The sequence below is a fragment of the Episyrphus balteatus genome, chromosome 1, assembly GCF_945859705.1.
Source record: "Episyrphus balteatus chromosome 1, idEpiBalt1.1, whole genome shotgun sequence".
Taxonomy (NCBI): Eukaryota; Metazoa; Arthropoda; class Insecta; order Diptera; family Syrphidae; genus Episyrphus; species Episyrphus balteatus.
In genome coordinates, this window is record NC_079134.1 from 156,635,362 (window position 1) to 156,659,547 (window position 24,186).

Here is a 24,186-nt window from a genome sequence, read left to right on the forward strand (position 1 = left end):
ACGAACTTTTCAAGTTTTGATTTCCTTTTTGTATTGGGAATTATGACAAATTACAAAGTCGAAAATAGAAATAAATACAAGAAATGGCGGAACGAAGTCCGCCGGGTCAGTTAGTTTTCCTATATAAGTGTAATCACTCATTTTAACTGAATCTAACTCATTGACCCGTAGTGTTTAACCCATTCACACAATTGTCCGCCACTGACAACAACTGTGTTGTAGATTTTAAATTCAATTATTTGAAAGTCCGGAAAAATGCACAAAAAACCAAAAGTGAAATGAAAAAGCGCCAGAAAAAAAAAAGAATTCAATTTTAATTTTTCACAATTTCCGTGGATGGACACCAGAGGGCAAAATGCCACAACCATACCACCAGCGAGTGGTAGTGAAAGACCAACCACCAACAAAAAGAAAACAAAACTCGTCGTTTTTGTTCCTTATCACAACTCTTACAACGATATGGGGGAAGGGGGTGAAAAGGAGTGTGAGAATATGGCATTGGTTTTTATTTGAAGCCATTTCCTGGCCAGGAAGCGCGTTACATCCAGAAGAGTTGAAGCTCATTGAAAATGTCGACAAAATTCTTCTCTTACTACTGCAATACCATATGAAAATGAATTCGGACCAGAAAAGACTGGATCGGTTGTGGAATGCAACCAAAAGACTGGACTTTAAGAGAAAAATGGGGAGGGGGAGGGAGCTCTGATCTATATCGGAACTTTTGCCCAGAGGCAAAAGTAGCAGCAGCACCATCTGGCTTGTATCCAAAATTCTTGCGACTACTCGTCCCGCTTCACAGAGAGGAGACGATGTAAATGTACCATAAAATAGAATTTAATTAAGCGATCTCAAAAAGGGGGAGGTTGGGTAGGTATTTAGCACATTGCAAGTGGTTCTCATGGTTATGGATACGTGAAATTACTTTTCTTTAGATCTAAAGGGGAGGGGGTGTATTTTTTTTTTTATATTGTTTTAAAGCAGAAGCAGCCGTCTGGAGAATCGAGGATGTAACAGTTTATTGTATGGAAAGTGTAAAGAGAGAGGTGGAATTTTTTTTTTTTGTCTTGCTCTTTTTTTTGTAACTTCGAATCGAGGTCATGATTATGGAAAAGATTAGTCTGCTAATTTTGTTCAAAAGTATTTTTAAATAATCTCATGAAATTCTGGAAAATCTTTGCAATGTGTTTGCAGGAGATAAAATTCTATTTAACACCCAATAACACATTTGGACAAAAAAAAAAGTTTACATGTACAAAAATTGGCAATAAAATTGTAAGACATTGTAATAATGGCAAATTGGCAAACAGTGATTGATGTTTATTTGTTTCTTTTCTTGCAAATAAGATTGATTTAATGGAAAATTGAATTTTATTGCCTTGAATATGCTATAAATTCTTGTAGTCGTTAAAGTGTTATATAAGGATTCGATTCATAACAATTTAAAATTTAAATGAATTAAATTTCTAACCAACATGATTATAATCTCAAAAAGTCAAAAACTTGAAAACGAGTTGAAATAATTTTTAAATACAAAAAACCAAAAGATTTAATGTTACAAAAAGAGAAGTTAGTTTGAGGTTTTCACCTTTTCATAATAACTTAACCTTCTTCTACGCTAAAGGAGAAAAAATACATCATTTTAACTAATTTCCCACTAAAATGTGTTTAACCAACAAGGGTTTGACACATGTTATTATTTAACTTTTGTGTAGGTAGGTTTACCCTTTAGAAAACTGGAAAACAGAGACCTCATTTTCTATATAGCTAGAGCTTGACGGAGACAAATCACACAACATTAAGTTTGTGGTTATATGTATGGTTTATAGAAAAGGGTGCGATATAAGAGGGTGATTTAAAATGTAGAAAACAGAAACTTTCTTGAAATGAACGTAGATGGAATTGAATTGTAATATAATTACCTATATGAAGAAGGTAGGTATATAAAAAAAAAACCCTCACATACCCAAAAACGGTGTTCAATTTCTTATTTTTAAAACCTTTCAATGGATGACATGAATTTCATTTTTACTTGCTCAATAGGGCAAGTATTGGTTTCGTGTAAAAAAAAAAATTCGAGGTTTTAATCAAAACTAACATTACGATGATGGAGAAGTCCGAAAAAGTGGTTTTCGTCATGACGTCCGTCGGTCTGTGCGTCGGTGCATCGGTGCGTCGGTGCGTCGGTGCGTCGGTGCGTCGTCACAAAAAGCTGTACATGAAGCTGCAGCCTAAACGGGTTGAGGGATTTTCTTGAAATTTGGTACAGATGACTTTTTTGTAATTTCCAAGGTTGGTTTTTTTTTGTTTTTTAATATCTCGCTTTAAACGTATACCTCCCATACAAAGTTTTGGAGTTATTGCAACTTTCTCGAAAACGACTCTAACGATTTTGATTAAATTTAACATACGTAATGCTGTTTGCAGTTCTAACATAACTGCGTTTTTAGTTTTTCTCAAAAAATGCGGATAGTGAAAATATGACATTAACTCTTTTTTAAATCGCGGATGTCGGCTCTTCCCGTACATCTTAATGGAGTTATTGCAATTTTCTCGTAAATGACTCTAACGATTTCGATTAAATTTTACACAAGTAATGTTATACGTAAATCTAACGTAACTGCATTTTTAGTTTTTCTCAAAAAATACGGATAATGGAAATATGACTTTACATTTTTTTTAATCTTTGATGTCGGCTCTTCCCGTACACCGTTAATGAGTTATTACAATTTTCTAGACTAAATTTGACATACATAATGCTTTAAGTGATTTTAATATATGTAGCTAATTGCGTTTTTTGTTTTTGTCAAAAAAACACGAGTAACAAAAATATGGCGTAAGAAAAACTAAAAAAAAAAAAATAATTTCGTATTTTTGCATTTCTTATGAAATTTCTTAAAAAAATCAAATTTTAACTAATTCAAAATATTTTTTTTTAAATCTTTGACATAAAAGCTACTTTTATCATAAGAGCAAGTACGTGCGGCCCCAGTCGTGCATTTTATTTTTCTTAAAAATTGTTCTTAAAAATCCCTCACAAAAACTTTACACTTCCAATTTTATCTAGCCACCCAGTAGTTTGCTGGTTTGTTTTATTGAATTAAAAAAAATAAAATCTTAAAATATAATATAATAAACGCATAAAAATGTGAGAAAACAATCAAACAAAACCAAAAAAGTACAGAGGAGTTTTTATCTTATCTTATCTTATACCAATAAATAATTCTCTTTAATATAGCTAAAACGATTTTGTTTAAAAAAAACCTTGTACAAGGTCTATCTTTTGATGTAAAAACAACGAAATTTTATATAGTATGTACATAGGTACAAAATCAATTTATCGGTTTGAATTTAATTTTTTAATTTAAATTTCTAAAATTTTTGATTTTTTTGTAATCTACATATATTGTAACATTTAAATTTATTGTTGTTGTTGGTTAAAATTTACTAATATGGCGTTATTTGTTTTTATTTATTAATTAATATTATCATTTTTTTTTTAACGGCTCAAACAATTTTCATAATAATTTTTTTAATGCATATTAATTGAAGAAACAAAATTGCTTTTATATGAGCTCAAATTCATTAAACATGTTGTTTTTTTTTTCTTTTGAAGAACGAATATTAAGTCTTTTTATTTCATTTTTTTTATATTAAATTTAAATTTAAGCAACTTGATCTCTAAAAGCAAGTAGGCAATTTTATTTTATACGGAAAATAACTTTTATTTGTTGCCATTTTTAATCAAGGTCAAAAGGTAACCCTTATTTCATAGGATTGAGAGAAATTTTTCCTCTATTCTTTTTCATGTTTCGGAAAAAAAAAATAATAGTTTAAAAAAATAAATATTTTTCAAACTTTGGCTTTTGAAAAAAAAAAAGAGGTTGTCTGTAAAGTCGGTTTACGGACGATGATTTTACGTGATAACGTCGTCAGAAAACAGGTCGTGTGCTTTTGTTTAAAATAAGTCAATTGAAGCGTTTACTTTTTCCAAACAATCATAATTTACAAGAAAAAGCTGCTAAAAAAAAATACCTTTTTTATTTTCTCATTATATTAATTTTTTTATTTTAAAAGCTTACAAAAAAAATTATGCAATTTAAAAGCATTCTTAAGAATTAAACCATTTTTAAATTTTTACAATGCGCAAAAAGTATAAAAATAATTTATTGAAAACAATCATTTTCATCAAAAAAAGCAAAAAAAAACATGAATGTTTATCTTCTCATGTCATTAATTCCATTTTTTTTCCCTAACAACCTATACAAAATTTTATACCATCTGAAAGCTTATTGTCTTTCAAAATATATATATCGATCAGGTCTATGAGACATCTACAAAAAGAGCTAGAATTTTTTGAACTCGATCAAATTTCATTAAAAAAAGTAAAAAAAAAAAAACATTTATACCATGTGTAAGTTATTATTTCACCTTTTATATGACAAATCAATCTCATTTCAAAGATGCCTACAAGAGAAGTTAGAATTTTTTAAAGTCAACCATGTGGAATTTCCAGACTGAGATAACGTTACTTCCCACACTGGTGGCTGTTCGGGGCACAACAGATCTCCACTGGTGTTTTGAGGTTTTTCGCAAGTTTCTTGAATTCACATTGTGTAGCTTGTAGTTAGTCTACCGTTATGTTTGATAAACCAAATGAAAGGTAATTGTATCAGGATGCTCATAAGAGTTTAATAAAATTTCTATCTGCTCTTGGTCAAAAGTTATAGCCTGTTGAATTCTAAAATTTTATTTTACCGTTATCTCAAAATTGTGTTTCCAAAAATGATTGAAACTTCACACACATATAGTCGTAGTCATGATCTATCCATGGTATTACTCCATATACTTTATTCCTGTATCTATTAAAGAAAAAAAGATAAAAATAAAAAACGATGAAATTCGGTTAAAAACGGTCAAAAAACGTGTTTTTTTAAAACTTGTTTTTTCCGTTATTCAGTCAAAACTCACTAAACGTTTGCACATGTATGTATAAGACCTACATGTCTTATAAGTTTGAGATTTTTTGAACGCTCCAAAAAAAAGCTAAAAATCTGAAATTACCCAAAAATACCCTTAAAAAGTGTTGGAAAAAAATCCGTATCAGTCGCCTAATTTTTTTTCCCTCATCTTTCCCCTGGCATCTTTAGAATTGTCAAAAAAAATTACCTTTACAAAAATCATCATTTTGTCATAGCCCCAACACGTGTACAACATTCAAACAAAACTTTTTAGAATTTTTTCTTAAATTAATCTCATCTATCTATAGAAAAAAAATCAATTCTCTACGACTTCGCGTTTGGATTTTAGTCCAAATTTCATCTTTCCGTTTTACCCCTGTTTACCCTATTAAATGACGGAATTTTTAAAAATCCTTCATTTGGATTAAGTTTTAGGTTATTATCTTTCAAAAAAGCTATAGAAGATTTTTGTATCTCTAATAGTTTATTTTTAATTTTAAATTGAAATTTTTTGCCGCACTGCGAAAGTGCGAGAGTGTAACGTTAGAAAATGGCGTCACTTTTTTGTGGTGGCTGCCATGGTTCATCGATTTATAAGACGTTATCTTTCAAAAAACAATCCAACAAAAATTTTGAGCTCAGCTTTGAGTTGATTACTTTTATCGAATTTTACTCACCAAGTTTCTAGGACCTTTTAACAATTTATGTTAAGATGGCAGGTGGCCACGGCACAGAGCAATAGAGATGAAGAATCGAAAAATCTTGTGTCTGTTTTTTGTATTATATTGTAGCCTTGTACAGATTAAGTTAAATTTTGTATTTATTTTAAGCAAACAAATAAACATTATTTTAACACTAGCATCTAACAAAAAAAAATTTTTTTTTATTTTTAACAAAGTTTAATTTGATTCTTATTTTGTATCAATACATAATTGAATCACCCTGTCAGTAACATTTTTCACAGACTCCCAAATGGATAGGATACCCTTATCAAATTAGCAAAGTCCCTAATTAAATTTTCCAGAGAGAACAAACCTTTCAACTTCATAGTAGTAATCCCTTATGAGTGTTAAGTTAAGAGGATATAGCAAATACCCTCCTTTCTAGAACCTTTTAACAAAAAAAAAACAAAAATTTGCTGCCTTCCAGGGAAATATCCTGGGCGCAATGATCGGTCTCACCTCACTAACTCTCATGTGTGTCTAGATGAAGATAGAGTGAGAGTGAGTAAAGAGAGGCATCATTTTGATATGAGACGACAAAACGTGCCACTGGCACTGAATAATACGAACGTGCAAATCATTTTAATAGGATATGTAATGAATTCTGAAATTCAAAAAAATATCAACACGATGCGTGTTTATAAGAATGGTTGTCATTTATTAAACAATACAATAAAAATATCAACACAAACATAAATTCATGTTCAAAAGAAAAGAAATCAAATTGCTTCTCACACCAGATGGCGCCTAAGTCATCTCTTTTATAATTTCCGTTCCGTTTTTTTTTTTTTTTTTGTTCTTCTTTGTTGACGATGACAGCTCAGTCAAGTGGAAATGAAAATTGGATTTTTCTGGCCTGATAATGTCGACAGGCATACACAAAATGAAAATGAAGCTAAAAAGACTGTCATCGTTTTTTTTTTGTTTTCACTTTAAGACTTTAAAGCTGCTCCCTGTCCTAAAGACTGAGGAAGAATTTCAACCTGAAACATATTTATTGATTTTCAATATGATTCCTGTTGATTTCACATTATAAACATGAATATGGAATTTAAGTGAAGGTAGGAGAAATTGGTAAGGTAAAAGCGTGTTAAGTGTTAAACAGATAAAACCAACAACACCTTTGAAATTTCAAAAAAAGGCATACCAATATTCAAGACCAAGGAGTGGATGATTTTTGGAATCATAAATCCGTTTTAATGCTTATTGGGTTTGGTTAATCGATTTTGAGGTTCAACAGGATATTTAGACACACACAACATCGACACAACCGACGCACAAACTGATACCAAACATACACACATACACACATACACACACATGTGACAGACATATGTTAACGTATATTCAACTCACATGTTAAAAGGAAAATTCATATAATCTGTTGGTGCGTAAGCATATGTTGAGCGGAAAATGAAATCTGGTTATCAATTTTATGCATGAGTTGAGTTGGCTCGTATGCATGATATAATGGTTTTGGTATATATGAATGCGTGTCGATTGGTTTTTCTTTGATATTATTCAAGCAATATTCGAAAAAAGTTTGAGTAAATGTTACATTAAAGTTTTTTGATATAAAATATGGGCAAGTAGGAAGGTGCAAATGTAATATCCGGTACCTTAAAGTATTTAATATTGATTCTTTGTTTGTTTTATTTCTTTCCTTTTTTTTTGGGAATGAAATTATATGTAGAAATCACCTTGTAATAAATTGTGTATGAAGAAAATAATTGGTAAGAAAGTTAGTACTTTTCTGCCTACTGAACTTGATCTGATGTTAAAGCCCTCCTATATATTTTTGAATCATCATGACAAAATTATACACAACACCTTATTATTTTGCCCTTGATTTTTTCTGTAAACATATAATTTACATTCTATTGTTCCAGAAATATTTCTTAGAAACTGAAGGAAATTCAGTACAAATTGAATTGTGCAGTTAGGATGGTACCAATCTTTGGAAGAAAATAGCACTCTACATTATTACGAACTTAGGATACAAAGTTGGCACTCAAATCCCATGTCCAATATTGGTTAGTAGGGTCGCCTGCTATCTGCGGTCAGCTGTGAAATCTGATGTACAAATCTCCCCACAATTTATATCAAAGTTTTTAGTTTGTTTTTGCAGTTCTAAGTCTGTTAACATTTGATGATATGCTGAAGGTTTAAAGTGGACAATGTCTTAACTGTGTTTGCCTCGCCAGTCAACTCGCACTCTATAGCCAACTGCCTCTAACTACACCGAAAAAAAAAAACAATATAAATTTAACATTTTTTAAATATCAAATTAACATTTTTTAAATATCAGCCAAAAATGCTCTATAAAATGTGTTTTATGATATTTAAAATGTTAAAACAATATTTTTATTAACAGGATGATATTTTAATGTCACATTTTGGAAATTTTGTTTTGATATTTTTTTATCATTTTTTCATATCAATTTCTCATTCCAAATTGTTGAAAAATATTAAATAAAAAATTTTTAATGTATACTAATTAAATGGTGCTTTGTGTTTTTTCGAAGTAAAATATATGATTATTTACTGAGAAAATTTGATCGGCAATACGATTTTACTTCACATAGTTTGGGAGAAAATAACAAACCAATTATATCACCTGTAATATAAAAAATAATATCACCACTATTTTGTAAAGAATATTCACCTGCAGTAATGTTTTGAAAAAAGAAAAAAAATACTTAAAATAATAAAAATAATAAAAAAGACAAAGAAAGAAATAGGTTTCATTATAATAAACTAAAACGTAAAATCTAGTCAACGTTGATATTTTAATTGTCAAAGTCAAATTTTCACTATCCACTTATGTCTTTTTCGATTGGTTTCACTCGAGGATTAACTCGTTCTGAAATCCAATAAAACGGTTTGAATCACTTCCACTCAGTTCTGTTTTTTTTGCGTTTTTGAAAATTCTAAATGTCAAAAATTTGAATTAATTTTTTTTTTCTGGCTAACGAATGACATGGTATTAAAGTTGAAAAATTATAATAATGAGGACGACGCCAAAGAAGATAATCATAATAAATAGTTCCATCGCTTTTATGCACATATTTCTATTTTTTTATTAATTTCAATTTCAGAAAACAATTAATTCTTGAATTAAAAAAAAAACACACTGATTGAGTTTTTTTTTTCGCATTTGAAAATTCATGTATTAGTACTTCTTGAGTGGATTCTGATTTGAAATCGAAAAGAGAATTTCTCTTCTCAGAATCGTTCTAGCTGTCATTTTCATGCCAATAAAATGGTTTCAGAAGGCTTCTGAACGCTTCCGGACGCTTCTGGACGTCCAATCGAAAACGACATTAAACTTAAAAAAATATCAAAATGATATTTTAATTGTCAAAGTGAAATTTTCATCATAAAATTAATAAATGTCAAAAATATATGATAAAATATCAAAATTGATATTTTAATTGTTGGACGACTTTTGTCACTCAAAAATGTTAATTTGATAGCTGTTGTTATAAAATTTTTTTTTCGGTGTACGATTTTTTGTATTAAGTAAAAATTATCTTAATCTAGAAAAACAAATTTATAATTCTTACCCTTTTATGACTAAAGTAAAAAACACATTATTTTCAGATTTTACCTGGTGCATGTTTTTCCCAGGTATGATAAAATGTATCAGTTTTCTGGCAATCTTTTTATGGACTTTTTTGTTCATTATTTTTTTTTTTTTTTTTTTCATAAGAATAAATTAATAAAACACTATGTTTATCCCATATTTATCCAAGAAAGTCAAAAATTATTATCATTAGAAAAAAAAAAAATTGGCGTTTTCTTAAATCATCGCTATGCACTTATCTTCCGGGACACCCAGTATAAAATATATGGTTATAATTTAATAATAATAATAATAATTTTTAACTATATAGTGTTTTTCGAAATATTTTCCACTATATATCAACGGTTAATACTTCAATTTTGAACTAGAAAATGTTAATTTTGACAACTTTTTAAAACAATATTTAGTTCCAGTCAAATGACCTATTTTCTATGAAAATCGATTGGAAACTGGTGTAGCTAGAATATTTGCAATGTTTTGAAGGTCTAAAAACCCGATTTTAGACCCTAAATCTAGCACGGTACACAATTACGATCATACGTTAACGTTTTGAGTATTGCTGTCTCTATTTAGTCAGTAGAAAAAGATTTAAACATCACATAGCGACCAAATGTTATCGAACGAACGTATGCCGTAATTCGACCCCAGATTGACGTATACTGAAAAACAAAGTATGCAGTTTTATGTCTGTCTTACAAAACGTTTTAGGTCACCAGAAAAATATTTTTAAATTTTGTTTTTTTTTTGTTAAACAGTATTGAAACCTATACCTATTAACCTGAAATTTTTCTTACTAAGTTAAATTTGTTATTTTTGCACTCTAATAACATATAAATATTAGGTACTTCTAATTCCTTTCATGCTGATTTTTGTGGAATTATTTTTCAAACATTAAATTTCACGGTTTTGACATTTAAAAGTCGATATCTTGAATTGCAGATTTTTTACACTTTTTCTTAGTATGTATGACTTTCATATATTAACAGTATCTATCGATTTCAATATTAAACTTGTTTCTATCACTTTTTGTAATGAAAATAGCTTTTTGACCTTTTTCTAAATCTAAATCGAATCACAGTGGACCAACAGGCCCAATCTTAGCTGTGCACTACCATTTTTTTTTTTTTTTTCTAAGTTCACCTCTGTTTAGCCTTCTAAAATTTTAAATATCAAACCTTATGTCTTGACAGGGTGTCGCTAGGCAATTCATGTGCAAATTGTTTCTTTAGACGGTATTTTTAAGAAAATATAACTCTCAACTGGTATAACGATGAGGTAAGGTCTTCCTATGGCGGAATATCAAGGAAGCAGTAAAAGTCTTAATATCAATTTTTTTTAATCTGTTTAAGCTTGATAGTTTTTTTTTTCTTTGATCTTTACCATAAATAGTACTGCCAAAATATTTCTAAATTTTGTCTTATCAGTGCAATATTGCAGATGAATTAAATGCCAGAAAATGCTTCCATTGAACCACACTATTTCTTCCAAGCAAAACAAAACAGTTAAGAAAAAGCCAAGACGAACATTGATGAATAACCAGTAACTTTTTTCCCCGCCAGACAACTGCAATACATTATTTTACTGCTTGATTGATCAATTTGACTGATACAAAAAATATTTGGACGTGTGTGTTAAATTCTTCGCTTGGCAAAACAAATTGAAGGAATTTATATTCGCAAGACTTGAGATAAATTTCCCCAAAGAGTGCAACAAATTTCTATACTTCTATAAAACCTTAAGATACCAATACTTCTTAGAGTATTGGCATTAGACAGTAAAATTTATACCAAAACGTCTATACAAAGAAGAAGGAAAATTTCAAAATATATGGTATTTCTGTCTATCTGTTTGAATACAAATTACATTTCAATTCTTACTTTTTTTTGCTGGGATGTACACAAAAATGTGTGTTTGTGTGTGTGTTGTATGTCACAGAAGAGGCGTATCATCAGGAAACTAAAAGGATACCCATTTGCTATGTGTAACTAATACATGTTACAGCTGTGAGTCTCTCTATTCTGCTCAAGGAATTTGCAATTCACTCAGAAATATAAAACATACCCAAGGCAATAACATTCACGTATATTCACACACTCGCATATATACATTAGACCACGTAGATACACTTAGTTTGAAACGTACTAAATCTATTTTTGTATGTCAGAGTGTGTGCGTTAGGCATAAATATCCTGAATCCATATATCCACAGGTGGTGGTTGTTTCGAAATGCTAGGAATTTATTTATAAGCCCCTGTAGGTGTGTTACAAGGTTCTTGTCCTTTAGAGGGAAGCTATAAGTCCTCACGAACCAATGTTGCCTGTCTGCATACTAAAAATCCTACAACGCACTTTTAAGTCTATACCATCTATTTTGCCTTAAGGAATATGCCTCAGTTGGCAACCACGATTGTGATGCAACTCCTAAAAGTATACTGCACTCTGTTGCATTAGAGAACTACCATCTTCTTTCTTTTCTTTTTTTTCCTTTTTTTCCACTTAAATCTCATTTTCCTGCCGAGTGTGTGTCCTTTTTAACTATACAAAAGCTATTTTCCGTTCCAATGCACGCTGTTTCAAGTTCCGATTTCAAATCCGGCTAAACATAACACCAGCACACAGCAGCAGCAACAGCAGCAACAACTGATGCTTGGCAAACGGTTTTCAGATTCCTCGGATTTGAGAATCCGCACAAATGGTGTTTGGTTGAAAGTGGGTTGGGGAGGAAATTTATATTTGCACTTTGCTCATTTATCACTTTAACAGAATCAACAGGTTAAATCTAGTTTCTATTCTTGTGCTTGGTCGAGGTGGTGGCAGATGGTTGGACGACACCCATACAACGCGTTCAAACTGTATAGGATGCTGCTTCTAACGGTTATTTTTTCTTCACATGACACCATGGAGTCGTATATGTGCACATAGAAAAGGATTCTATTCCAGAATCCTTCTAAAGCAAATACTTGGATTATTTATGAGACGAAATTGAGCTTCTCGTATATAGGGTCCTGGTATCTATTCTCTGTACGGAAAGGCAATCTTGCGTGAGTGTGAAAGTGCAACATATTGTACAATGTCAATACCTCTACTCGACTCGTCTTTTCCATTTTTGTTAGAAGGATATGGAGACTATTGTGCGTGTGCGAGTGTTCAACAGGAAGTCTGTACAAACAAAATAAAGAAGGATAATGGTTAAAAACTGGTGACATGGGCTCTATTTTTAGATCTCTTTTAAACCATTTTTGTTTATTTGTTTGAGTATTTGTTTAGACATTTTAACAAATTTAAAGGAGATATGAACGAAATAAACTGGCTTAAATAATTGGAAGTTGTTAAATAAGGCTTTTAAGCCACAAAATTCACATTTAGGGGTCTTAATTTCGCATAAACTCTTTAACAAGTCTCCAAAGAATCACTACAATTTCAATTATTTAAGGATTTCAAAAAGTGAAACTGGCTTAAGTAATTGGAAGTTTTTAAATTAGCCTTTTAAGCCACAAAATTCACATTTAGGGGTCCTAATCTTGCATAAACACTTTTAAAAGTTTCCAAAGAATCACTACAATTAAAATTATTTAAGGATTTCAAAAAAGCGAAACTTTCTTAACTAATTGGAAGTTTTTAATTAAGGCTTTTTTGACATAATTCACATTTAGGGGTCCTAATTATGCATAAAAACTTTTACAAGTCTCCAAAGAATAACTACAATTTGAATTGTTTAAGAATTTCAAAAAAGCGAAACTGGCTTTAATAATTGGGAGTTGGTAAATAAGGCTTTTATGTCACGAAATTCAGATTTAGGGGTCCTAATTTCGCATAAACTCTTTTACAAGTCTGCAAAGAATCACTACATTTTGAATTTTTTTAAGGATGTCAAAAAAGCGAAACTGGCTTTAAATAATTGGAAGTTGTTAAATAAGGCTTCTTTGACACAAAATTCACATTAAGGGGTCCTAATTTCGCATAAACTCTTTAACAAGTCTCCAAGGATTCACTACAATTTGAATTTTTTAAGGATGTCAAAAAAGTGAAACTGGCTTTAATAATTGGGAGTTGGTAAATAAGGCTTTTATGTCACGAAATTCAGATTTATTGGTCCTAATTTAGCATAAACTCTTTTACAAGTCTCCAAAGAATCACTACAATTTGAGTTTTTTAATTATTTCAAAAAATCGAAACTGCCTCAAATAATTGGAAGTTGTTTAATAAGGATTTTTTAACATAAAATTCACATTTGGGGGTCCTAATTTCGCATAAACTCTTTCACAAGTCTCCAAAGAATCACTACAATTTGAATTATTTAAGGATTTCATAAATGCGAAACTGGATTAAATAATTGCAAGTTGTTAAATTAGGCTTTTATGCCACAAAATTCACACCTTGGGGTCCTAGTTTCTCATAAAATCTTACATAAATCTTTTGTAAGGATGTCAAAAAAGTGAATTAGCCTTATATAATTGGAATTTGTTAAATAAGGCCTTTTTGATATAAAATTCACATTTAGGGGTCCTAATTATGCATAAAACTTTTACAAGTCTCCAAAGAATAACTACAATTTGAATTATTTAAGGATTTAAAAAAAAGTCTAACTGACTTAAGTAATTGGAAGTTTTTAAATAAGGCTTTTATGTCACGAAACTTACATTTGAGGGTCCTAATTTCTCATAAAATCTATTAAAAGTTTCCAAAGAATCACTAAAATTTATATTATTTAAAGATTTAGAAAAAGCGAAACTGGCTTAAATAATTGAAAGTTGTTAAATAAGACTTTTTTGACACAAAATTCACATTTACGGGTCCTAATTTCACATAAACACTTTTACAAGTCTCCAAAGAATCACTACTATTTGAATTATTCAAGGATTTAAAAAAAGCAAAACTAGCTTAAATAATTTTAAGTTATTCAATAAGGTCTTTATCCACAAAAATCATATTTTGGGGTCCCAACTTTACATAGCCTCTTTTATGACTACAATTTGAATTATTCAAAAGGGAAACGAAAGACTTTCGTGTCCTTTTTGCCTATTGATTTTGTTTTTATCTTAAATTTAAACTTAAATATTTGCTACTATTTACTAAATAACAATAATTATTATAAAACCTAATTTCGGTATTTAAATTTTATTTATTTTTTGTATCATTACAGTGCGTGCAAGCTTGGTGATAGAGATCGAGCCGATAGGCTTGCACGACCACGAATGTCACTACTGGGGAAACCATTGAACTATAATCGTGGCTCACGACGTGATGCCCGTTATAGAAGGCTACAAAGCCGCATCTATAACTTTTTAGAACGCCCCCGAGGAGTACCTGCCATTTTATATCACGTTATGGTGTAAGTATTATAAAATAAATATTTGTTCTATTTAAATTTACTAAAAGTTCTTTGTTCATTAAAAATAAGCTAAACAAGACAAATTTAATTTTTGTCTAAACTTTTTCAATGCATAACAATGACGGCGATATCCTTTTTTCTTTGTTGGAAGGAAGAGAGGATTCATTAATTAATTTCACCACCAGGCTTTGCTAGAATCAGAATACAAAAAAAAACAGAAACTAAAAGAAGAGATACAAATTGATTTTTAAATTATTGCATCTTTCTACTTCGTTTAGTTTTATAGTTAGTATAAGTTTAAAAAGCAAAAACTATACAAGACTATGCCATTTGAACTTTAGCTTGATTTTTTAATGAAAGTTCTTTTAGATGGGTGAATAATTAATATTAGCCTGTCACTGGTTCTGTTTTTCTCTTTGGTATAGGTTCGTATATAGTTGATAGGAAGATTTATCTTTTCGAGGTTAAATAAAAAACGATTTAAAATTTTCTTTTCGTTTTTGTCTATGAAATTAACGACATCAGAGAAAAGAGAATAGAAAAATATTATTAATAGGATTTTGTTGTCAGCAGTCACTCTTATTTTCTTTGGGTATTAGTGGGAGAAGATTAAGTGGAAAATAGAAAATATTTTAGACTTCTTAATTAGATTAGGTCGAAGGTGGGGTTGAGTTTGTTTTCATTACTTATGTCTTTTTAAACATAGAAAAATGTATTAAAAAAAATTAAAAGGACACTTTTTGACATTTTAAAACTTAAATAATTAATTTTGTGTAACTGAAATATTTAAATGAAAAAACAACTTATTTAAAATTCAAGAAAAAGGACTACTCACTTAGTACATATATCCTCAAAAATACATGTTGATAAAAAAAATTTCTGATTTTTACCGACTTCTAAAAAGGAGGAGGTATTCAATTCGCCTGTATTTTTTTCATGTTTGTTACCTCATAACTTTGGACTGAGTGAACCAATTTTGATAATTCTTTTTTTGTATTGGAAAGCTGGTGGCTGCAATGTGATCCCATTTCAATTTCGTTCAGTTATAGCCATAGGAACTATTAAAAAAACCATAAAACCCAGTTTTGATCCATGGAAGTCGGTTTTGTTTTTTGATAAATAAGATTATTACAAAATTCAGCATTTTTCTGGTTGAAACTTTTACTTCCAGATAGTTTAGAAAACTTAAGCAGCTACTGTAGAAAAACACTACAAAAATGAAATAAAATGCACGACTGGGTCGCACAAACTTGCTCTTAGAACTCAAGTTGCTATATTTTTTAAGACTTTTTATATAAAGATATTACAATTATAGATTCGATTTTATGAAAAAAAACTCGTTCTTCAAATGAAAAAAAAAAATTGAAATGCAATCCAGTTAAAAAAAAAAAGTACACGGAGAAAAAAGTGTTACCTTAAAATAAGATGATGCCCACATTAAATTTCAGCACCTTAAAATAATCCGCTTAAAATAAGGTGATTCCACTTAAACTCAGTTAAATTTAATGTGAACTTCAATTGTTTTAATGTGAATGTTCATCTAAAAAAACCGACCAAAAATAAAAATTTTAATATTGTATGCACACTTTGCAGTTTATCATACTCATTTCCAACAGTGAGATAGCACAGAGGTAAGGCACTGGCCTAGTAACCTAACAGTTATAGGTTCGATCCCCGGTGGCTGCCAGCTTTTTTTTTAATTTGCGCATTCAAGAAATTAATGTGACTTGTCACCTTAATTTAAGGTGAAAGTCATCTTAGCAAAAAAAACATACAGAAATCCGCTTAAATTAAGATGCGATCCGTTTAATTCTATGTGTTCTTTTATACTATTAAGATGCATTAGATCCGTTAAAAAAAAAGTAACTAAAATTTCAAAATTTTGAATGTAGGTATTAAGGCCTGCCGTTAACAATAAACAAGTTTTTTGGGAGATACTCAAAAAAAGGTACCGTTAATAACGATTTTTGAAAAAAAAAATTCATTAAAAGAAATTGTTAAAGCTTGTTTTAAAACTATTACTTGAATTTTTAAATCAAAATCGTAGGACCCGTTTTTGAGAAAGCTAAATATGACAGATATAGATATGACAGGAACCGTTATTTTGATCAAATAAATTAATTTTTAAAACACCTTAATACAGTGTCCAAAAATTACCACCTTTCAACGAACTTTGTTTTTTTTTTTACATCAAAGGAACAAGTAAAATTTACTGAACCACTGTTTTGGAGAGCGTTATTAAGTCTCTTAAGGGGTTATATCTAGTTGTAGGTTGTTTTTTTTTGTAGATTTTTTGTGAAGAGGCATTTAATTATATCAACTTAAAGAATGCATGTAAAGATAGCATATTTAATGTATTAAAAAAATTCGCTGTGTATTTAAAAAAAAATATTGGGTTCCATTATTTTTGTAGTAGATCTCCTGGACGACCTCCAAAAAAAGGTGCCTGGCGGTGAGAAAGATATCTCTGATCCAAATCACCTAAAACTAAAAAAAAACCAAAAGATTAATTTCCAGAAAAGACGAATGCAGGTAATGAATAGTCAAAATTTTGATTTTTGACAAAATGGCTTCCCAAAGAAAAAAACCTTTTTTTTCACGAAAATTTTCACTTTAAAGTGGCTTAAAAAATCGAATCATTGTCAAAAACCGTACTCCTTTGTTCATTACCTGACAAAAGTATCTAAGAATATTGTGTAAAAATTCAAAAATTCAATCAAGTCGATCGGTTCAGCAGTTTAGGAGAAATTTATTGGATTTGCATTAGTCTTAATTAACCTTTTACCTCATTCGAAGGCGAAAGGAGGCGATCAAACGATATTTCATCAAGTATTTATTGGATTTCCTCCTCTATATTAAATTTTTTTTCTGAAGCAACCGTCCAACCGTCAAGAAATTTCCTTACAAAACCTACTTCAGCTCATCATCTGCAAATATTTGATCTATCCCTAGTTCTATTAGGGGGCTCACTTTTTAAGTTTTTTGTTTAACTAAATGGAATATCATCAAAGATTCAGGGCCAAGGTTTTTTCAACTTAATTCGAGGTCCCCCTATTTGAAAATAGCAGAAGCTCAGGTCCACTTAAAGATACTCTCGCAAACTATCAATAATTCAAGTTCATAGGACCTTCAATTAAACAAATTTGTCTGTAACCCTCGAGACCAATTTAAATTCTCAACTCAATACAACATTGGTCATTACTTTTCCATGGAAATTGGAGGACATTCTCCTAATTTCATTATTCCCTTTTTAATGTAATTATATTTTTTTTTTTTATAATTCTATTTTCCCATTATTTTTTACCAATCAAATCCTGTCATTCTTTGCGACTTAAATTCTATATTTTTTTTATTACCTCTTTTCGTTACATTTAAATGCAATATCCATTTTACTTAACAAAAATTACCAACATAAACAAACCAGATCCCCTAGAGCCGCCGCGCCGCCGTTAAAAAATAATTCCACTAAATGCCAGCGCACTACTGGAACTTAATTGGAATCGCTAATCCTATTCCGTTTGGGGGATAATGGCATTCCATCCTTTTAAATGAATGTTAATTATGCCAGAATCCCGTTAAAATGGCTAAAGCTAAAGTAAAAAATATATATAAAAAAAAAAAAACTAAAACCAAAATAGAAAACGCACACGTAGGTTCACTATCGTCGAATATAGTGTGGTTGTGTTATAGCTCTGGTCTCTGTGGAGCATTCCATAGAGGGTATAATTTCTATTGAGCGTATGGAACCGACTTTTAATTGATTCGACAGGACGAACAAAATATACATATAGTCCTCAATATTATTAGGTATTCTTGTGTTATGAATTTTAATAATGTCGTCTTGTTGCACGATATCTACCTACTCTCTCTACTCGTACGCACCACCAACTCATGAAAGTAAAATTTTATTAAAACAAAAAAAATATGTACCTAACTATATTCCCTTAGGGTAACTAACTGTATTGTGTAGGTACATGCTCGTTTTGAAAACATATTCTATATATTCTTTCCATCAACCTGAACAACGAAACAATTAAATGAAGACCTCAACTGTGGGTCCCTCCACCATTGCAATCTCTTTCAGTTATACCTTATTTTACATATCTACAAAAAAAAAAAAAAAATGGCGGCCTTACTAGGAAACGGTTAAACTACTATAGAATATAATGGAAAGGACATTTTGTGGACATTTCATTTTCATTACGTTGCATATCCTTATTTAGGTTTGTTTGTTGTGCGGGTAAAATTGCTGAGGACATTGTAATGTCCCCACAGGATTATTTTGTTGTCTGGTCACAGTTAACATATAAATTGAACTGGACAGTAATTAAGGACATTTTGTTTTAATGTTTGGCCGAATTAGTTTCATTGCAAAATAGAGTAAGTAGGTATACCAGTGGGGCCAGTTTTTTTAAGCAGAAAAAGCTACCATCACACACAGCGAATACCTAAACTGAACAATTTCGTGGTTAATTTCAAGTTTTGTGTTATTGGTATGAGCTATAGCTGAGGACCCTTCATTAGTAAAATTATGTCTTCTGGGACTTAAAAAAGAAGAAGAATTTCTAAATTGCTTTTCGTAGATTATGTACAAATATGTGGCCACGTGCTTTACTTACCTAATTGAAATACAAACAAAATTGTTGTGGGTTGTAGTATCCTGGCCAGTTTAGGGTTTTGGAAGCAGTTATCTTCTGGTCGAGGCCTTGAAATATGTTTTGGTTTAAGGATATGAGCTCAAAGTGAACAGACAATGCATTTAGGCTTTATTTTTTTCCAAAAAAAAAAAAAAAAAAAACAAAAAAATTCAGATCCATTTTTTTTTTATTTTTGAAAAAAAACAAGAAAAACGAAGAATTTTTCAAAACTTCCTCAGAATCCATCGAATGAGACATAAATGAAAGGGTATTTCTTAGCTCTATTAATATAATTGAAAACCTAAAAAATACAAAACAAGGTTAACCCCTTTCCGAAAAAAATGAATTTCTTAATAATTTTCTCCAAATTCATCGAGTGAGGCATCAATAAAAACGTCTCTTTATGCTCTATTAATAACTGAAAACCAAAAAATTACAAATCCATATATTGAGATTTTCGAAAAAAAAAATGCATTTTTTTTTAATTTAATCCGAATCCATAGAGTGAGACACCACCAATAAAATAGTCTCTTAAGCTCTATTAATAAATGAAAACCAAACAATTAAAAAACTATTTTTTTGGATTTTCGAAAAAATCAAGGTTAAGCTCTTTCCGACAAAAATGCATTTTTAAAAAATTTCTTCCGAATCTATCGAATGAGACATCAATCCAAAGGTCTTTCTTACCTCTATTAATAAAACTAAAAAACAAAAAAATACAAATAAATTTTTTTTCAATTTTCGGAAAAAAAACATTGACTAAAAAAATGCATTTTTAAAAAATTTCCTGCGAATCCATTGAGTGAGACATCATTAAAAGGGTCTCTTTAAGCTCTATTACTGACTAAAAACCAAAAAAAAAACAAATAATCCATTTTTTTTTATTTTCGAAAAAAACAAGGTTAACCCCTTTCCGAAAAAAAGCATTTTAAAAAAAATCTTCCGAATCCATCGAGTGAGAAATCATTAAAAGGGTCTCTTTAAGCTCTATTACTGACTGAAAACCAAAATAATACAAATAATCCATTTTTTTTTTTTTTATTTTCGAAAAAACATGGTTAACCCCTTTCCGAAAAAATGCATTTTTAAAAAATTTCTTCCCAATTAATCGAATAAGACATCATTAAAAGGGGATCTTTAAGCTCTTTTAATGATTGAAAACCAAAATAATACAAATCCATTTATTTTTTATTTTCAAAAAAAAACAAGGTTATAACTCCTTTCCGAAAAAATGCATTTTTAAAAAATCTTCGAATCCATCGTGTGAGACATCAAGATCTTTAAGCTCTTTTAATGACTGAAAACCAAAATAATACAAATTTTTTAAAAAATCTTCAAATCCATCGAGTGAGACATCAATAAAAAGATCTCTCTGAGCTTTATTGATAAGAGAGAAAGTGAGAACCAAAATATTACAAATCCATTTTTTTGGATTTTCAAAAAAAAAAACGAAAAAATAACGAAATTTTGGAAAATTTCCTATGAATCCATCGAGTAAGACATCAGTAAAAAGGTCTCTTTAAGCTCTATTAACAACTGAAAACCAAAATATTACAAATCCATTTTTTTAGATTTTCGAAAAAAAAAACATGGTTAACCCCTTTTCGAAAAAAAATCCATTTTTTTTTTTTTTAATTTACGAATCCATCGAGTAAGACATCAGTAAAAAGGTCTCTTTAAGCTCTATTAACAACTGAAAACCAAAATATTAAATATTGTTTTAGATTTTCGAAAAAAAAGGTTCCAAAAAAAATACATTTTTAAAAAATTTTCTCCGAATCCAATGAAAAAAAAAACAAAATTAACCCCTTGCCGTAAAAATTCTTTTTAAGCTCTATTTATGAATAAAACCCAAACAAATTATTTAGTTGGGAAAAAACCACAGTTGAAAATATTTGACTCTGATTTAATTTATTCTTCTCAAGGTTCAAATGCTAATTTTCAAAATCAAATTATCATGCATTAAAAAACAAAAACTATCCACATAATCCAAAAATCCTAAACTCTATACTGCACAGTTAACAGATATTGAAAATGCAAACAAAAATTCTAATAATCGGATTAAGCCACCGAGATTAAAGATAATAAAATTCAATGAATTATAATTTACCAAATCGAAAACCAAAATAATTATTTTTTTGGTAAACAATTCAATCAAAAATTCAAAATATTTCCACATGAAAATGTAATTGCATTTATCAAAATATTATGCATTTCATCTCTTTTTCCTAAAACATCCTCCCCCCAGAAAACATTCAACAAAAAAACAAAAATATTTAAGTTAAATACGTTTTCTCTCCCTTCCTCCGATTTTCTGAGATTAGATTGGTTATTGGGAAATTATTATTGAATCAAACAAGCACGTCATATCCTCTAGTTTTTACTCATCCTTTTTACACACATCCACAACACAATATCCTATCCCTATCACGTGCTTTGAAAAACTAGTTGTATTTTATATTCTCTGGAAAAACACATTTGCCACAAAAACCAACTGAAGTGGACATCGATACCAAAAACCAAAAAGGACAACAAGGACGATCGACGAGTTGGTATCTAACAAAAAAACAAACTAGAACGATATATGAGAGTGAGGAGTAAGCGAACATGAACATGAAAATGGCGAGAGTGCATTTGAAAAGCATAAAATTGTATATCATTTTCTATACAACACATACCAACGTGGTGGTAGTGGATGGTGAATCCTGTCCTGAATATTGTGAATTCTCTGAATCCATTTTGATTTTGTATCGAATGAAATCCTTTTTTGCGCTAGCAATGGAAACGTTTTACTTCCGGAAATGCTTATAGTACAAAGTACCTACAGTGGTGGAAAAATAATTAGAAACACGCTCTTTCTTTTCAAAATGTTTGTATGTTCATAATATGAATAAAAAATATTAGAAATATTTTTTAACAGAGGTATTTGAAGAGCTTGATGTTTTACTAAGGATCTCCTTTTTATTGCAACTTCTTTTTCTAAAATATAACAGGTTGGTGTGTCAGGAATATTGTTAAGGACGTTTTATTATTTTTTTGGAACATGTGGCATTTTTCGAGGACTGCAACCACATTAACCAACTAATAGAAATTAATTGGCGATAGTCCTTTTTATTAATTGTACGTTTAATTAATTGACCAAGTTTGGCAAATGTAAATGCTAAAAATCAAAAATAGGATATTTCTTAGTAGTTTTTCCTCAGTGTTTCTAATTATATTTCCACACAAAACTGGACTACATTTTAGATTTTTTGCAATATTTTTCTTTTGTTGGATAAATTCTAAATTTTTTTTCTTCAAATGTTACAAGGATTATATCATCACTTGTGTTTGCTAAAAATTTGTTAAATATTTTGTATTTATAGTAATAAAAAAGTAACATTTTGTAAACATAGGAGGATGTTTCTAATTATTTTGCCACCACTGTATATGTAGGTATTTCTAGCGGGTATAAAAATAATACCCGTTTTCGTTTGTAAATTGTCCATGACCGACTCTCTCGGACTTTTTGAATTGGAAATACCTAAACACACTCTCTTTGGATGCATCGCATCGGTTGATTTACAAAATGCTATCGGATGCGGATGTTGTTATTCAAATGGATATAATTTCCGGACTTGCAATATAAGAAAACACCATTTAACAATAGAGTGGTTGTGTTTTGTATTTTTCGGGATTTGAGTTTAAGGCGCATTGTTTAAAGGGCGATTACTAAAAACAAACATTTGTGGGATTTTTTTCGGAAAACAAAAATATTGTTATAAAATTTCAGATCCATCAAAAATATTTACCTTTCACTTCATATTAATCAGCGTGAGTCAATTTTGGACCAAAAATTATTTATTTTGGTTTTGGACAGCGGTACAATTGTATTAAACGATTTCTTAATAGTCACTATGGTGTATACGTAACCTTTTTTTCATAAAAAAAAAAAATGTGTATAAAATTTTTTATACCTGATTAATCTTCAAAGGCACTTCATCTTTGTTGAAAACACTGACCATTTATAAAATAAAATTGAGATTCAAAGTTGCATAAATATAGTGTGTTAATATCTCAGAAAAAATTATATTGTATTAAATTACAAAATTTGGTACAACAGACCTAAGCCAAAAAGAAATAAACAAAATAAGGCATGGAAACTTTACTTAAGCTTATCACCAATAGTACACGTAAAATAAGCATTTAAAGAAGAAAAATGTTACACTCATGAAACTTAGCAAAAAGTTTGCTTTTGGGATAAAAATCAAGGGTAAAAAAAGTCTATACAAAAAGTTGGGTAGAAGGATGTTTTTTTCGCGGAAAAGAGGGAGGGGGTGAAGGTCAAACATATAGTGAACAAATTTTTTTGTGGAATATCATCATACGACACATGTTTTCAAAGTATTTTTTGATGCTGAATCTAATGATTTCTGTTATAAATGAAACATTTTTACTAATTTTCATTGGTGTAACAATTTTTTCCCACTTTTTTGTGGTCAGATTTCCGAATTACATCATTTCTTTAAAAAAAACACCCTTTCACTCAAAATAATTTTTTACACTTTATAGATTCTTAATTCTTATTACAAACAAAACTTTTTCACCAAGTTTTAAAAATTAATAAAATTTAAGTCAGCTGTTATGATACCTTTATCACACATAACTCAACCCATCAAAAAAACACCCTTTCACCAAAAATATTTTTATGAACTTTATTACGAATTTCATCAGTGTAGAATGTTTTTAACATGAGTTTCGGTTATATTTTACCTGTTGAGGTAAAAAAACAAGCACTCTTGTTTTTAATCAGCAATAACTTTTCTTAGAGCAATCGTATTGACTTTATTTTTATGTCATTAGATTCAGCATCAAAAAATACTTTAAAAACATGTGTCATATGATGATATTCCACAAAAAATTTTGTTCACTATATTTTTGACATTCACCCCCTCCCGCGAAAAAACACCCT

General features: G+C 29.8%; 1 protein-coding gene across 10 annotated transcripts in view; it reads left to right on the forward strand.

Annotated features, from left to right (window-relative positions):
* LOC129921530 (potassium voltage-gated channel subfamily KQT member 4) overlaps positions 1 to 24,186 on the forward strand; it is a 331,029-nt gene that overhangs the window by 216,153 nt on the left and 90,690 nt on the right. For all 10 annotated transcript variants that reach the window (XM_056003398.1, XM_056003400.1, XM_056003392.1 and 7 more), the window contains one exon: positions 14,410 to 14,598. In XM_056003398.1, the coding sequence (XP_055859373.1) occupies positions 14,410 to 14,598 (189 nt within the window). The remainder of the gene's footprint in view (positions 1 to 14,409; positions 14,599 to 24,186) is intronic.